This window comes from Solea senegalensis, linkage group LG13 (assembly GCF_019176455.1).
Source record: "Solea senegalensis isolate Sse05_10M linkage group LG13, IFAPA_SoseM_1, whole genome shotgun sequence".
Classification (NCBI taxonomy): Eukaryota; Metazoa; Chordata; class Actinopteri; order Pleuronectiformes; family Soleidae; genus Solea; species Solea senegalensis.
Window position 1 is genome coordinate 12,679,628 of NC_058033.1, and position 16,778 is coordinate 12,696,405.

The window sequence follows — 16,778 nt, forward strand, 5'->3', positions numbered from 1 at the left end:
GATAGATAGATAGATAGATAGATAGATAGATAGATTTCTACATAACATGTAGAAATGTGGATGATATTGGAACAAGTAAGAAATTAAGGGGAAGTGAAACGACAGGGGGCAGCAGTGAGCAGTGTTGAGATTGCATTGATTTGACTGTGCAGGCCTAATGTCGATCACATTCGGTTGTCTCAACATCAAAGTTAAAACACACAGACATTTAAAGACGCTTTGATGGCGTCACAAAGTACCTAAATATCGGAATAACCCCTTATTTTCACATGCATCCAGCACCCTCTCTCCGGTTGCGTGTGTTTGTTTTGTTTTTTTAGCATGTCAGACTGTGACGCGCTTCCAGCGTCTGCACACTCGTGAACGCGCGTCGTCGCTTTGAATGGATGGGGATCAGCTCTGCAGGAGGGACGCGGATGAAAGGTAACGGCAGCCTTCCGGGTTTTATCCCCCTCACTCGGGACATCACCGACACGCTAACTCGCGGTGTCAGACGCTGCCGAGCACCGGCCTGTCTCGTACTATGTCGGCATGTGGTTAAATGTGGGCCCGTGGGGGCGTTCATGTCCACGAAGCGACCGTTAAATCAGTAGTTTGCATGGCGCGGTGATATTAGTTAGACTACAGGTAACGTCCTGTTGGTGTTCGCTGAGCTGCTGTAACTGCAGTGACTACCACAGACCTTCAGTTTGGGGAAAGTGCAGTCAGGGTTTGTTAAAGCTAACTTCAGCATTAAGCTAAACATTTTGGTGATTTTCCCCTCTCATTTATATGATATAATGTCTTAAACTAGGCCAGTGCTTTGAGTTAAAGTAGTCTGACACCTGATATTATTAGGCTTGCTGACGGAAGACGTACACACCACATGCCCAGACCATTTGGAACAGCAACTTTGACATTTACATGAGAGACAGTGTGTGAAGGAGTCTGAGCTGCATGTCACACTATCCTGGCCCGGCCTGCAGCTGCTGATGTAAATATAAACCATCTTCACACCAACCACCAACATGGAGAAAACTGTTCCTCTGGAGAAAGTTAATGCCACATATCAGCTCACTGAGTTTGTACTGAGATGTAAAGTGAGCCATGGCTCATGGTAACCATAATATTACAATACAACAAAGCTGCAATAATTGAAATATTGCAAGACAATCATACTAATTAGGGCTGAAGTAATCGACTATTACAGTAATTGGCAATTATTTTGGAGGCCTCAACTGAAACACTGCTCATTCTTTCTTTTTAAATATGGAGGTGTCAAATTGTTGCATTGTGGGTCTGTTGCTTTGATTTGCTCTCACTGTGTGAGTTTTGTTTTTCTTTGTGCCCAACTGCAGAGTTAATTTAGTCTCTAATGAGATCCTTTTGTGTTTGCTGATATCCAATAATAAATTTTTAATATCATACCAATAATATGCACATCCGATTTTGTAATTTCTCCACCCTCAGTTTGTGCTGTTGCAGTGAAAGACTGATTGGTGTCAAAGAGTCAGATATGACATTGTTAAAATGCGTCCAATTACGTAAATTAGCCCCTGCTTGAAATCTTTGTTATGTTGTTTTCCATTTTTAGGCTGGTGTAACTTCTCCCTCCTTTGTTGTCCTCTGCACACAGCAGCAGATAGACAGAGCGCCCAGCCTGCTTGAGGAGAGCTGATGTAGTTGATCACTGCTGCCCATCCAAAGCTACATCTGGTTTCACATCACATGTTCTCCTGAGAACACTCCAACAACACCTGTTGAGACCAGAACTCCACTCAGCTTGAGGATCCGAATAAAAGACCCAGCCGACGGAAGGAGTCTAAGGACATAATCGTTGTTTTTCCCTTGTTGTCCTTGAAGTTTTTTGTTGGATCAAGTGCAGTCATGGCGGGTTACACCTACTATCGGGTCGCCATCTTCTTGTGCATGTTCACTGGCTACTCGCTGTACTTCTTTAACAGGAAGACGTTCTCCTTCGTCATGCCGTCTGTGATGGAGGAAATTGACCTGGACAAAGATGACTTGGGTAAGGAGGTTGTATTAATGGTGCCTTTTGTTGTTATTGTGGTTCAGTTTTAGTTTATGCAAGAAACTTTGTTTGACAGACACATTGTTCCAAAGTATCTAAATCTAAGTGACTTAACTTGCCAGATATGCAAACTACAAAGGTATTAACATGGCAAAAAAACACAAGTATAAACAGTATTTACTGGATTGTGGAGTTTGTCTGCTGTCCCCTCACTGTCCTTCATCCTCCACATTCTGACTGCCTGTCACATTTATTATTAAAGCTGCTGTTAATGAAATGTGTAAGCTACTACATGTGTCAAATGGAGCCAGTCCTCTGGGCTGTTATTCACTGACAATAAGTGAGTAACAATGACCTCATAAAATGACATAAGGAGCGGAGAGTGGAATGCTAATGGAAGCAACAGACAGAAAGGTAGCCAAAAGTCAAAATCAGCTTCAATGTCTGAAGCAGCAATTTACTCTAGCAGATGTCCTCATCATTTCACCAGTTCAGTATCTGCAATAATAATATTCAGGAGTATTGAATTACTTATACTACTGAAGGTTAGGCATTTATGTAGTATAGTCTCCTCTATTTTCATTTTCAATAACTGTCATGGTGTTTTCTACAGGTCTGATCACCAGCAGCCAGACCATGGCCTACGCCATCAGTAAGTTCATCAGCGGCGTGCTTTCGGATCAAATCAGTGCCCGCTGGCTTTTCTCCATCGGCCTCTTCTTGGTGGGAGGCATCAACATCGCCTTCTCCTGGTCCTCCACTGTGTCCATGTTTTCTCTGCTGTGGTTCATCAACGGCCTGGGACAGGGCTGTGGCTGGCCCCCCTGTGGGAAAGTGCTGCGCAAGGTATTGCCGTCCCGCCTGCCACTGAGTGCATCAGAGTCCTCATTCAGCTTTTGTGGACCATTGTGTAACATTTTGGACGGTTTATTGGCGGAAATTAAATATATACTACACATAATTGTGTTTGTATTTGTGTATAATCACTTTATGGAGGCTACCATTCTTCCACCACCATGAATTATTTAAAATGTTAATGTTATTAAGTTCTATGTGTTTTTGATATATTATAGGCATGATTTTAAAAGTGTGAAAGGGTCCTGCAGCATATTGAGGCTCTCGAGAAGCTGCCATCAAAGTAGCAGTGTTTGAAAAGTGGGGAATAAATAGGCTTTGGCATGTGTTCACTGTGGGGTAAGGGATCAGCTTACAGGAGAATGTATTTTTAGTAGGTCCTCCGTAGATCGTAAAGAAAAGAACGTTTGACAAAGATGTTTTCCCTCAGCATGAGGAAATGCCTTTTAATGTCCATGTCAGCAGTTTGCTGCCACTCCTCGACCACAGCTGAGTTAACATCCACACACTGTGGAGTCCCACTGTTTTAAATTCACCTGACAAGCCGTTCGTGAAGTTACTGGATTTGTGTTGCCGTGCTGGTCGTACTGTGTTACATGACGGTGGTGATGAGGTGTTGTCCTGATGCCATTTTGCTGAAAGCACTTTAAAATAAGAATAATAGTAATAATACATGTTGCTAATATGAAGATGATCTGTCGTGACGTGAGATTCCATGCAGAACAATAAGCGAGTAACATAAAGAAAGAGAGCAAATTATGTGATGCCTGGGAAATGCAAATGTCAAGATCTCTGGCTCACAAAGACTGACTTGCCCAAGATCCCAAGGACAATCAATAAAAGTGGACACCATGAGAGAAGCAGCTCTTACAAGCTGCCCTCCCATCTTACACTGTTTCAGCACATTTGGTCCTTGAATTTGAGAAAATCGGTCAAGGAAAGTCCTTGAATTTGATGTCAACCAAGGTGCGGGAACCCTGTGTCATATTTTGGAAATGATAAACTCTGTCTGTGCTTGCTCTCTCCTCTTCATCAGTGGTATGAGCCCTCCCAGTTTGGAACATGGTGGTCCGTGCTCTCCTGCAGCATGAACCTGGCCGGGAGTCTGGGTCCAATCCTGGTCACGGTGCTCCTGCAGTACTATGACTGGAGGACTATTCTGACCATGTCGGGCATTTTCTGCGCCTCCTTCTCATTTGTTTGCCTGGTGTTTGTGAAGAATGACCCGAAGGACGTGGGTCTGCCCAGTGTCGGGGTCGTGGCAAAGAAAGGAGCAAAGGGAGGTAAGACTTTCCCACAACATGTGATGGTTTTACTGTATACAACACTCAGCTACACCAGTTGTGTACGTGTGCATAATTCAGATTTACTTGATCTCCTGTTAACATGAGTGTGAATGGGCCACTTGTGTGCGTTTTCTCCCCTCACAAGGCAACAATGAGAGCACGCTGAGGGAATTCCTCCTCTCTCCGTTCCTGTGGGTCCTGTCTTTGGGCTACTTGGTGGTGTTTGGCGTGAAGACGGCCGCCACTGACTGGGGACAGCTGTTCCTCATGCAGGAGAAAGGCCAAACTGCTCTAATGGGTAGGCAACTAAGTGCTTTGCTCCTTGTTGGCTTTCATTTAATCTGACCCTAACCGCAGCTGTGGTGTTTAATAGGCAGCACTTACATGAGTGCCTTGGAGGTGGGAGGATTCGTTGGCAGCCTCGCGTCAGGCTTCATCTCAGACAGAGCGGTCGCTCGGGTGAGTAACATGACTTTGATTAGTTTGATTTGTTTTTTTTTCCATTAAATTACAGCTTTCTAAACATCCCTCCATTTCACTTTCTCCAGCAAGGTCTGGGCACACACGGCAACCCCAGACATGGTCTGCTCATTTTCATGATGGCTGGTATGTTTGTGTCCATGTACCTCTTCAGAGTCACCATCACACCAGAAATCCCACAGGTAATTTTACCATCACATCGTCTATGATCACTGTGTAAAATATGCTCAATCTACATGATTACAGTAGTTCATTTCATTTGCTCAGGAGGCTCCTCTTTGGGTTCAAATCATTCACCCGGTGTCTGTCCTCATTGGAGTGTCCGAAAAAGAGGTAGGCTCCAAAATTCTTAAAGTTGCGGAGTGAAAATAGCAAGACTTTGACAACACAAAGGTTTATTTTCTTGTAATCCTTTATAGATTTGGATTCTCTTCCTTGGTGCTGTATTTGGATTTTCTTCTTATGGACCAATTGCCCTGTTTGGGGTGATCGCCAGTGAAAGTGCTCCTCCCAATTTCTGTGGAACCTCTCATGCTGTTGTGGCCCTGATGGCTAATGGTAAGCTACAGATTCATACAACCAGCTATTAGTTTCTGCTGAACAAACATAAAAACATACCTCTCTGCAAAACATGCTGTATCTTCAATAGAGCTGGAACTAACGATTATAAGAAAACAAGAAAACAAGAGAGCTGTGATCCAAAATATTAGTATTATCACAATGTGGGGATGAAACTCAACTATTGTTTGAGATATTCTTCCTACTACAGATTTAAAGGAATAGTTTACTCAGTACAGTACATCATCATTCGGGTGTTTTGTAGTCTAACAGAAACCTTTTGGTAGACTGTGCTTTTTAAAGGGGACATATTATACCCTATTTCCCCCATTAAAATAGTTCCCTGGTGTCCTAATGAACATGTCAGTGACATGCTTTGGTCAAAATACCATAAGGATGAAGAATCATAGTAGTTCAATAACCCTGCTAAACCCGCCCCTTTCAGAACGCTCGGTTTTCGTGCATGGTCCCTTTACATGCAAATGAGACACAGGCAAACACACACCCACTTATTCCAGGGGGTTTCTGATTTGTCCTCTTTACAGCGCTTTACAGCTCTATTCGTCTCCCCCTCCCTCCACTAGTTCTCTGACAATATCAACATGGCAGCGTGCGCAGAAAACAGCGAGAGTGCCGCCACAGGAAGAGACGTCCTACATAATGATCGAGCCGAACAGTGCCGAACTGTAAATCAGTTAAAAACACTTATGAACAGCACTGCTGATCGCCAGCGCTGATCGCCAGCGGCTGAATAAACTGCATGTTGCTGTGCTCCGGAGACCTCCCCACTGCTGACCAGCTCCGGTGCTCCGGCGAGCTGGCGATCAGCGGTGGCACAGAGAGTGCAGTGCCACTGATCGTCAGCGGCGAGCTGCATAAACAGCTGCTTTATGTGATTGTATCAGACTGAGTCTGTGCTCCGGTCATGGAGGACGTACTGAACAAATATGTTTAATTAGGACGTGTCAGAATGGTCAGTTATGAGCTCTGTGTGATCTTTTCTTAACAATTTGTGTGTTTGTACGTCGGTGAAATACGTCCCCTGACTAAATACGGCGACCGTTGGCCACAGTCTGATGTGAAGTGGTGCAAACACACGAAAACACGTTTGCTGACTTTATCCGGCACATTAGCTTCATATAGAAAATCCTCTGTAAAACACTGTGCTCCACTGTGCAGCCACCAACAGCACACTTGTCCCTCCGCGTTGACATAATACCGCTCTTCCTCCCTCGCCTGCACTCTCGCAGGGACAAGGTGGAGCTAAGGTGGAGCTCGCGAAGTAAACTTACTGGTGGGGCGGTAACATTCGCGGTGAAATGCGCATGCTGCCGTCATAAGCGCAGGGAATTCAACATCGAGCGTTTTATCGCCTATACTTACACTAAGCGGAACCACGAAAACATGACTGAGTATTCTTTTTCTGGTAGGGCCTCCAGAGTCCCAAATATCATTATTAAAATAGTTAAAAAGTTGATTTTGCATAATATGTCCCCTTTAAGTCAACTTAGTGTCTTCAGTGTGATATTCCATTATTGCCTGTAATCCGTGTTCCCTGTGTTGCAGTGGGGGCTTTCATGGCAGGGCTTCCCTTCAGCACGATTGCCAAACAACACAGTTGGGACATGGCGTTCTGGGTCGCTGAGGTGGCAATGGCTACGGCGACCGTCGGGTTCTTCCTCGTACGGAACATGCGCACAAAAATGGGACGGATCGCAGAGAAAATGGACTAATGTACCCTGGCCTGAAACTAGCCTGTCACTCTCCTGTTTTGTGACTACATGGGCTGTTTTTCCCCCAGTATACAGAATACTGCACATTGCTCCAATCTGACCAAAATAAAACAAAAAAGAAAGAATGTAGATGCTCAGGGGTGGGTGAAGGCTGTTAAATAACATTTGAAGTCACAGTCGGGCAGATCATAACTGTCACACACACAGCATTATTTAGTGCTTCTACATGATCCTAGGTGCACGTTTCATGCAGCGATACTTAAATGTCACAACGTAGACACAAAGGTCTGTAAAGGTTTGGGTGGATTTGGGTGAGATAAAATGAAATGTATGCTGCTCACTGCAGTGGTGGTCAGTTACATGAAACTTGAATATAGAACTTTATGGATTGCCCTATTCGTCCAGGTATTTGCGCACATGTAGCATGTATTTGTATAGACAACAGATTAATTATTTCACTCGGTCTAAGAAATATGTTATTTTTATACCAAGTTCTTTGCTAAATGGTGCAGGAAAAACACTTTGAGGCTCAAGTCTTAGGTCAGGGCAGCTTTTGTGGTCTGACATGTTTTATGTATTAATACGTTAGTACATCAAACCTTTGCTACAGGTGTTAGGTCACACTGCCTTTGTACATAGTTGTACATAGTACTGCAGTTGCACCTATTTATTTACTACATCTCTTAAATCTCTTAAATCTAACACTTCTCAATTCTTATGTGTCAACTGTCAATGTGTTGACGATGTTTTATTCACAGAACTGTTGTAAAAGTGCAGATACAAACGTAGACATTTAGATGACAACAAATCTGCATGATGATGCAAAACACCTGACGACTTCAGCCTTTATGTCGATGACAAAATTTAGTAGTATTACATTCAACAGCATGAATTCCTCCAGCACAGGTACAGGGAATAGGATTGTGGTATCAAAAACTTATCAAAAACTCAGTAATAACTTGCCCAATGTAATGTCAATCAAGTGATCTGAGAGAGAAATTAAATGAAAACTCAATGGGAGACCAGCGCGGACAAAAAATTTAATATGCTGCAAAGATTAAAAAAGATAAAAAATAAAGGGAAAAGTCTACAGACAAATGCAATAAAAGACATGAAATGAGGGGAAAAAAGCTGCAAAGCTAGACAGGCTTGGTTAATGAAATTTTTAAAAACTCAATAAGTAATTACTTCTTATTCACAGCATTAAAACAAATAACTGGAGATGGAAAATGTCTTATCTGTCACGTGCAATCAAACGGAAAAACACAATTCAAGAAAGACATCATGAGTAAAGTAAAGAATTTCTGTGGGTTTTGAGAGTGGGAAAAGTAAAAAAAAAATACTGTAGCAGGCTGAGTAACATCTACAGATGTGTGTTATTGCTTCACTGTCCTGAATATGTGCAAGATGAAATTAGTTTTCCCGGAAACCGTGAACATGTCATGCCCGACAGGTACAATTACACACACTTCCTGATTCTCTGCCATTCACAGTAATTGTGTATGTATTTGCAAGGACCAAGAAAACACGTAAACCATAGGAAAACAACTTGAAAGTGAATTTAAATTAAAATGTTAGGGTCAATAACTGAATAGAGTTAGAAGTGGGTGATTTCTGTTTAAATAAAACCATAAACACTAATTGGAAAACAATAATATCACCATGTATGAGAATACATATTCATATACACATACTTGCACCACTACCAGGGTTCCCACACCTTGGTTGACATCTAATTCAAGGACTTTCCAGGACCAATTCCCTAATTTATCTAGATGTCAACTTAAAGGCCTTGAAATTAACAACATGTGGGAACCCTGCACTACATTTCATTTACAACCTGGTGCGGTAAAAACATAGATCTGATATTTTTGTTTTCTCATCACTTGAATATTACACAATGTGAATATTTATTGTCATAATGTAATTTCTTTTGACAGAAGAATATTCATTAAAATACAAACAGCGTTACCAGCGCAGTCAAATTATAGCCAAAAAAAACATTGAAATTTCAGAATGAAACAAAGTAACAACTACCAACTGAGTTTTATTGGTTTGTTGATAACAATCATTACACAGGTACATCTATAAACAGATAAAAAAAAAATGCACACTTGTACTTAATACAGATACCTAAAACCCACATGAATATTGCTACTGCTGGTATGCATTTGACATCTGAAATAAACGTATACTTTGACAGTTGGCCCTAAGAAACCAGTCTCAAGTGTCTCGTTTCTTATGGTTACACACCTCAAATAGCTTTGCTAAGAAAACAAATTCCATTTTTACCATCCTTACAATGTACCATTACACACTGCATATAGAAAGTTTGAAAACCCTTTTCACAGCAGCTATACAAATTTATTGCGATGCTATCACAGAACAGAGACAAACCAACACACGCGATGCACAGTTCTGAAAGGGAGAGCTCCAATACTACGGATTTTTAGCTTTATTGATCAGGTTCATTAAGAAAACTGCATCAGTACAAGAGTTAACACATAGGAACAAAGCTTACAAACATCCTAAAACACTGTTCATCATTTCAAACAATAAAACAATGAGTTGCCCTGTGTCTTCATCCATCCCCACCCCAGCACAGATTACATACACTGTCCCTTTTAAAGCATATGGAATGTAATCCACGCAGGCAAGATCTTGTGGTTGTTGCCCAAGCTCCTGTCAACGTTGTGCTTGCGTGTAGCCGTGGTAACCTGTCCTGCACCCCCACCCTCCCCCTTCCTTCACATTTAAAACTGAAATGAAATCCACTGACAGCAACAACAATGACCGCAAAATTTATGGCGATGCAAAATTGTGGGATGTGATGAAATTCCCATCTCCAAATTGATTTTGTTTTTTCATTTTTAAAAAAAAGTGTTCTCTACAATCAAACTACTAAAAAACCTGTATTTAGAAAATAGTTGATAAAAATATTCCCCTGAATTGTACAAGAAAAGAGGTACAGGGAGCACTGGTAAAAGATGTGGTTTGAGAAATGTTATTCTGCGTCCTTTTTTTCTTCAGCTGCATCCTCAGCTGGTGCCTGGAAGACAAAAAAAAGTTACCTGTCAGTGTTACAGCACCACAAATTTGAAAACTTTTTCTTGTGTTTGACGAAATGCCATGTACCTCTTCCTCAGCTTTGGCTTCGCCATTCTCAGCTGGAGCTTCTGGTGCTTTCTCCTCAGGCTTGGCCTTCTCCACCTCCTTTGCTTTCTTTGTCTTAGCAGGTGCCTTCTGCAAACAAAAACACAAACAATCACATTAGTCACTCACAATCAACAGTCTGGTAAATGTCTCATCAGAGGTAATCAGAACAGGGACCCACCTTTGGCTTAGCTTTGGGCTCTGGGGCTGCAGGTTCAGGTTTCTGCAGAAGAGAAGCATTCCAGTCAGCATCAAAAGTGCAGTGACACTCAGTCAAATTATGCATTTAGTCTGTGACAATCTGGTCTTATGTGTACTTACATGACTCAACCTGAGAGATCTTCTCTTAGCGGGCTGAAAGTGAGAGACAAACAAAAAATAGGATTATTGCTTTCACATTCATTATCAGCCGCTGGCTCTAGTTAGTGGTGTGTTACTGACCCCTGGTGGGCACAGTCTGTCTCTCATGATTAAGAGTATGAATAAAACAAAATGCAAGAATTGTCCCTTACCGCTGAGTCACCTGCTGATGGTGTCTGTGGGAGGAAAAAGAAGGGGGAAAATTAGTGAATGGAATTCATACTACCAATTTTGAGTTTAATTAATAGTGTGGCATGAGCTTTTAGTTATGTAACTAAGTAAAAGTGGGCGTTTCCACACAGAGTATTAGCCCATGGCTGCACATGCAGCTCCATACATAATTTAGATTAACACAGATCACTGAGATGTGAGCTAAATAGGAAGTGGCGCTCACGTGCATAGTAAATAACATATTCACGGCCAAATAAGTTTTAAATGTCACGTGGTACGTTTGGGAATTACTCCTTGGTGGCAGGAATGGTAAATTACATGGAGTATGTTCTTCGGCCTGTTTGAATAGATCATAATAGAATAGAATAGAAATACTTTATTCATCCCCAAGGGGAAATTGTTTCGACATAGCAGCAATACAAGAAAATATTATTAACATAAAATGTAATGTAACCATAAAATGTAAAATGTACAACAGTGGTCGCAGAGAAGCAGCACAAAGTAGTTATTTTATTTTTAAATTACTTGGAATTGTTAAACTCCCAAATAATTCAAACTACACATAACACATTGAATGGAAATTGGATTAACTTCATCAATGTGTGTATTAACAATGGTACAAATGTTTGTTTTAAGTTAACTATTTTCCTTTTTTTCCCTTCAGTGTAGTCGTGCTCTCTCTCTTTACTGCCGACTGTAACACTCCGGTGGAGGAGGAGGGGCGGGCCCCGCCTCCTCACGACACATCCATTCATTGGTAATAGATGGGATTTCCAGTGTTGGTAGAAAACTGAGCGTTCCCGCCATTCGTTTGAAAAAAATAAGTCCCTCCGTCGGTCTGCTGGTAGCAGAATCTACTGGAACCCCCAGCAACAGGAGCAGCGCTGTGCTGACGGAGCATCGCCATTGCATAACCTAACTGGCCTGAGCCGACAAGACACGGGAGGACACGAAGCTAACACGACGACGTACTCACACGAAACACACGTAGACCCACGGAAACACCGCACATTAATGAAAAACAGCCCCACGTACACTTAAGAGGTAGAGAATTAAGCCGTATAGTCATGACAGGACATTTACAAGTGTTTTTTTTGTTCCACATGAAAGTCATTTAAACGACACGATATTCACACAAAGCAGCATTAACGTCATATCTCAACTGTCACTGAATAACACAATAATTAATGCATTTTTAATTAACATTATCATCTCAGGGAAACTTTACTATCGAGCCTGACGACCCTCCCCCCACCCCCCATTCAAAACAATCAATATGCCGCCAACTTTCTCTGCAGAGAAGCCGTGTATGGACCGAGAAACGACCAGCGCTTTGTCCGAAACACTGCTAAGAAATGTGAAAACAAATGCAACAGTGCATGTCCGCATTCGGTTGTAATACAAACAGACATTTTAACAAACCCACGGGGGGGAAAAATCCCTCGGCACAATGATTATCACAGCACACGAGAGATAAGAGCAAGAACGAGTCTGTTCACAAAATCAAAACAGACCCGGATAGCAACTAAACTGTGAGCTGCACGGATCACCAGCGCTGACATTCACTCGATGCAAAAAAATATTTAAAGCAACATTTCAACAACCCCGGCGCCAAAGCGTCCATTTAACCAACTGCTCCTGAGGATTATAAACGCTGTATTACTGAATGCATGAAAGATGTCGGTCTACTCACTTTGGTCCTTTTAGGCATGGTTGGTTTGTGTGGGGTGTGTTTTTAAAAATGGAAGAAAAAAACAACCCTGCTAAATGTTACTGAATACAGACGTAAATACAGTGGTATATTCTGGATAAAGCTGTACCAGTACAGTCTAATACAGCGCTGCGAGACTTAATGTTCCATAGGAAGAAAAACTAGCTCAAACCGGATTGGATTCTCCCCCTCCCTCCCCTCTCGAGCCGCTACAGTTACTGCGTGATTGACGGTGCTTTATCCCGCCTCCGCTGCGCGCTGATTGGACGAGCCCATGATCAGCGAGACGATTTTAAATATAGGCCTTTACCTGTGTGGGCGCGCCACACGTCAGTCAACAACCACTGTGAGCCATTTGTCTGTCTGTGCAGCCATCTGCTGTAACAAGGCGACATTATCATCAAATCAGCCTTTTACCGCGCGTTTTATTTACCCAGGATATTATGTCCCGGCATTGCTTACAGATGCATGTTTATAGAAAGGCCATTCTGCGTTTGCAACGATGCTTTGTGACAGAAGAAAAGAGGCATATGTGTTGGCAGGAGATTGAGAAAGGGGCGTGTTCTCCCTCAGTCAAAGTCTTTTGTATTATAGCTTGGGAAAATGGCGACAGGAGACGTGCGGTTACTGATCTTACGTATGCAACTCCAGTTTCTTACTTATAATTATAATTTACAAACATACAATTTATCTCTGGATACCCTGTATATTGGGAAAATGTAATAATACTGCCTATATTAATGCAAACTTCCTTCTATGTGACAGGGAACTGACATACATTTATTTAACACTTGCAGTAATTTCACTACAAATAAGGGCTGCAACTGACAATTATTTTCACAATAGGTTAATATGTCGATTATTTTCTTAATTAATTGAGTAACCATTTGGTCCAGAAAATGCTACAAATGCTACATGGAGCAAAGAAACCAGAAAATCACATTTAAGAAGCTGAAAAAAAGATTTTTTTTAAATTCCTTAAAAAAAACAACACTGAACTGATTTATTATTAAAAAAAAACACATGTACACTAATACAATCTTTAGAAGATAATATACATATATGAAGTTGCTGTCATACAACTAAAGTGTAAGAGTGCATGCATAACTGAAAAGAAACTCATCTTTTGGCTTTCTTTCACCTTGGACTGGCCATAGAATCATGTGACTGGTTATAACCTGTTTTTTTCCCCCCCTTCTTCTTTATTTATTTATTCCATGCAGTGATGCAGTAAAGGCTCATTGCCTGTTTCTCATGTGCGCTGCTATGTCACCAGAACTTGCATGCTTCTTTATCTGGTGTGACCGCCATTACACATGCAGACTTGAATTCACAGTCGAGTGGTATTTCCTGCAGGGTATTCATTCATTCAACAGCAGCCTGTGAACACAACACATTTCAATTTGTTTGGAGTATTTGTCTGTGACATTTCACTAACAAATGCAAGAGTAGCCTACATGTATATCTGATTATTTGCTTCTTTTATTCCTGGCCACTCATAAAATGATCTAAAAACAAAAGTTGTTCACAGTACTGGGATAGTTTTTTTATTTATTTATTTAAATAGGATTTCAACATTTAAGAACTCCTGTAGGTCTATGCAAAATAACTATTGAAAAGTCATCCTCCATGTGATTATTTTATTGCCAGAGACACGCACTCCTGACCTGAGATTTACTGTCACTTAATGAGATCTGAGATGGTTACACATTCTCACGTGGCATGAGATTGTGACCCACATTTCTAATTACAGACAATATTTGATATGCATAAATACACCTTTGTAAGTGTGGATTGCTAGTTTGCATTGGAGACAGACTCCCACATCCCCAACACCCACACCCTGTTGATTCCTGTGGGCACAAAGGTGTTAACAATCAAACTAAGTCATATGCTGATGCATGACGTTTGCCAGTATTATCATGGTAATGACGGCAGAGCTTAATTTCACCCTGCAACCCCATTCAGCAACACCAAGGACGGGGTGAGGGATGAGTACATTAACTACAACCATTTGCAACAGAATCACACTTTGTATTCAGATTGTAAATCATCATCATCACAGCAACCTGTTCCACAAGTTGCATTGGCTCCTTCTTTGTCAACTAGTGTTGGTGCTGCAGGGTAATTACAGGGCTGGAGTCCAATCATTCACTTTCTGGTGCCGTGTATGTTGAAACACATGACAAACATGCTGAAAAATGACACAGACGTGTTGCGGACATGTAACAGAAATAACCGACAGGCCTTGACGTGCTGCATTGTAAATAAAAATCTGACATGAGAAATATCTTCTCGCTGATGTAAAACAGGCCTAATTCAGTTCATTTACCACAAGAGCTATACAATTTCACACAAATTATGTACTGGTCTAGTTCACTGGGAGATGTACTTATCCTTCGAGACAGAAACCCATATATTACAATATTAAAACCCACTGAGGAAAATGCTGTCTTGCTGTGTCAGAACTATTAATGCCAATTATTTTTTGTGCTGTCAGTGCCTTATCCAGGATACACACGTATGCAAATGCGATTGCAATACAAATCTATTCTTACCAAGAACAGACTTTCAATTTGCCTCTTCTTGAATTATAACACCTGTAACACTGGAACACATGGTGTAAGTGTTTATCATTGTTTGCTAACACTTATTATCACTGTGGATGACAATATAAATAGACAAGGAAACTAAAAACTAAAGTATAAATTCCCAGGAGAGGGTCCTCTTTGCTCGCAAGTAACTTCCCATCAATAAAACCTTAAATTGTCTATTTACATCCGCATTACAGTGTGTTTGTTTCAATGATTACAAACAGGTTATGGAAAAGTTGGTGAATAAATGATAAGCAAAAACCTGCTTTTCCTTTCAAAGTGGACGGACAGGACGAGGTTGCCGAGAGCAGTACATGAGTTAAAGTTTTGCAGCAAACACATAAAAAACCTGTTCCACTATTACTTGATTGTAGGAGCCTGAGCTGTCGTTTGACTCTTAATTCGCTGAATAAAAACAGCGTTTACACACAGTAATGTATAAGACAGACGAAGGCCACATAAAGGAAGGGCAGGAGGCTAAAAGCCATTAGGTACTGTAGGTGTCATATAACAACACTGTTGTGTGTTGGATTTGGAGGAGCACTTCCATCTCAGCTGCTGCCTGTTGGTGACCTCTCCCTCCTTTTTGCGCTCACTTGTCTTCCTCCTTAAAGTCGTTACAGCGCAGGTTGAAACTGTTGCTCCACCTGCTCGTGAATGTTTTAACCCACATGAAGATGGAACCATGCAAAACACTGTAGCTCCCCTTTTTTTAGTGTTGTTTATCATTAATGTGGCACAAATAATTCATATTTAACACTTAAAAAAGAAAGAATACACAGAACATTGAGCTGTCTCAGAGGAGATGTTGGCATAATCCCCCCCGGGGAAGGAAGGGTGAGAGAATGAGAGTAAAGGTGACCTCAACCAAAGCCTCTTTGACGGAGGGCTATGTGTGTTCGTAACTCACTCTTCCTTTGCACACATACAACTGCCACATGTCAGTCACAACTGGTTTCAAGTCTTGTAGATCAGGAACAGGTGAGAAGGAGCAACTGTGCTGTGCACACACACACACACACACACACACACACACACACAGACACAGACACACACACACACACACTGTCAGCCTGCAAATCATCAGTTGTTTGGAGATGTGACAGGGAAGACTGTGACAGATCAGCTGCATGCAAGAAAAGCTGAGTCTTACCCTCTTCCCTCTTACTTAAGTGGATTTCTTCCATGCGATAAATGGTGGCCTTCCCATATGGAGCAGCGTGGGTAAAACCAGATTACACCAGTTTGTGTGAGAGGGGCTCTGGCACCACCAGAACCTCACAGCACGACTCCACATGCATGTTGAGGATAATTTAACTCAGCACAGCAACTTCACATGGTGAACGTCTGTTATCAGTGTTCATTGATTAGTTGAAAAAGAGCATAATGATATAGAATTGGAAGAAACAGAGCAGTATGAATTCAAATAAGTACATGATATAAAGTAGAAATGACAAAAATGCACTTATAATTAGGCCATGTTCTCCTTGGGAAGTTCACTTCAAATCTTGTGCTCTAACAGAAAAGGAACCACACTCCTACACAGATAAGACTTGATTTTAAATAAAGGTCATAAACATATACTGTAATTAAAGATACAAAAGTTCAATGGATTATGAGTTGATTATGAGGTCCAGTCCATATTCACTGAGAGTGCTCATGCTTATTCCAAAGACATTTTGTTTTTGGTTTCACAAGGGGAGTGACCATTACCTGCCTGGAACACAGTATTTTGTATGTGAGAGAGGGCGGAGACTTGCCCCAGTGGCAACATGGCCTAATAAGCTCACTAACAATGAACCTAGTCGGCTTTAACCATTGATCAGCCAACTGCTGACACCACAAATACAAATCCCACTATGGCGA

At 41.5% G+C, this 16,778-nt stretch overlaps 2 protein-coding genes across 6 annotated transcripts; one reads left to right on the plus strand and one right to left on the minus strand.

The window, feature by feature from the left end:
• Positions 1 to 344: 344 nt before the first annotated feature.
• On the plus strand, positions 345 to 7,048 carry slc37a4b (solute carrier family 37 member 4b). Of its 5 annotated transcripts, none has more exons than XM_044042143.1 (10): positions 345 to 423; positions 1,616 to 2,008; positions 2,625 to 2,857; positions 3,903 to 4,149; positions 4,298 to 4,450; positions 4,526 to 4,611; positions 4,701 to 4,814; positions 4,900 to 4,965; positions 5,052 to 5,190; positions 6,757 to 7,048. In XM_044042143.1, the coding sequence occupies exons 2-10, from the start codon at positions 1,867 to 1,869 to the stop codon at positions 6,921 to 6,923; spliced, it is 1,347 nt and encodes a 448-aa protein (XP_043898078.1). In that variant the 5' UTR covers positions 345 to 423; positions 1,616 to 1,866; the 3' UTR covers positions 6,924 to 7,048. The 5 variants fall into 5 exon arrangements, with proteins under 5 accessions (XP_043898078.1, XP_043898079.1, XP_043898080.1 ...); XM_044042144.1 differs by having other exon boundaries at positions 1,619 to 2,008; XM_044042145.1 differs by having other exon boundaries at positions 346 to 423; positions 1,574 to 2,008.
• A 1,902-nt stretch (positions 7,049 to 8,950) lies between these two features.
• si:ch73-1a9.3 (non-histone chromosomal protein HMG-like) lies at positions 8,951 to 12,497 on the minus strand. Its single transcript, XM_044042149.1, has 6 exons — positions 12,301 to 12,497; positions 10,589 to 10,612; positions 10,398 to 10,430; positions 10,258 to 10,299; positions 10,059 to 10,166; positions 8,951 to 9,972 (listed from the first exon to the last, which is right to left on the minus strand). The coding sequence occupies exons 1-6, from the start codon at positions 12,316 to 12,318 to the stop codon at positions 9,928 to 9,930; spliced, it is 270 nt and encodes an 89-aa protein (XP_043898084.1). The 5' UTR covers positions 12,319 to 12,497; the 3' UTR covers positions 8,951 to 9,927.
• Positions 12,498 to 16,778: the final 4,281 nt, after the last annotated feature.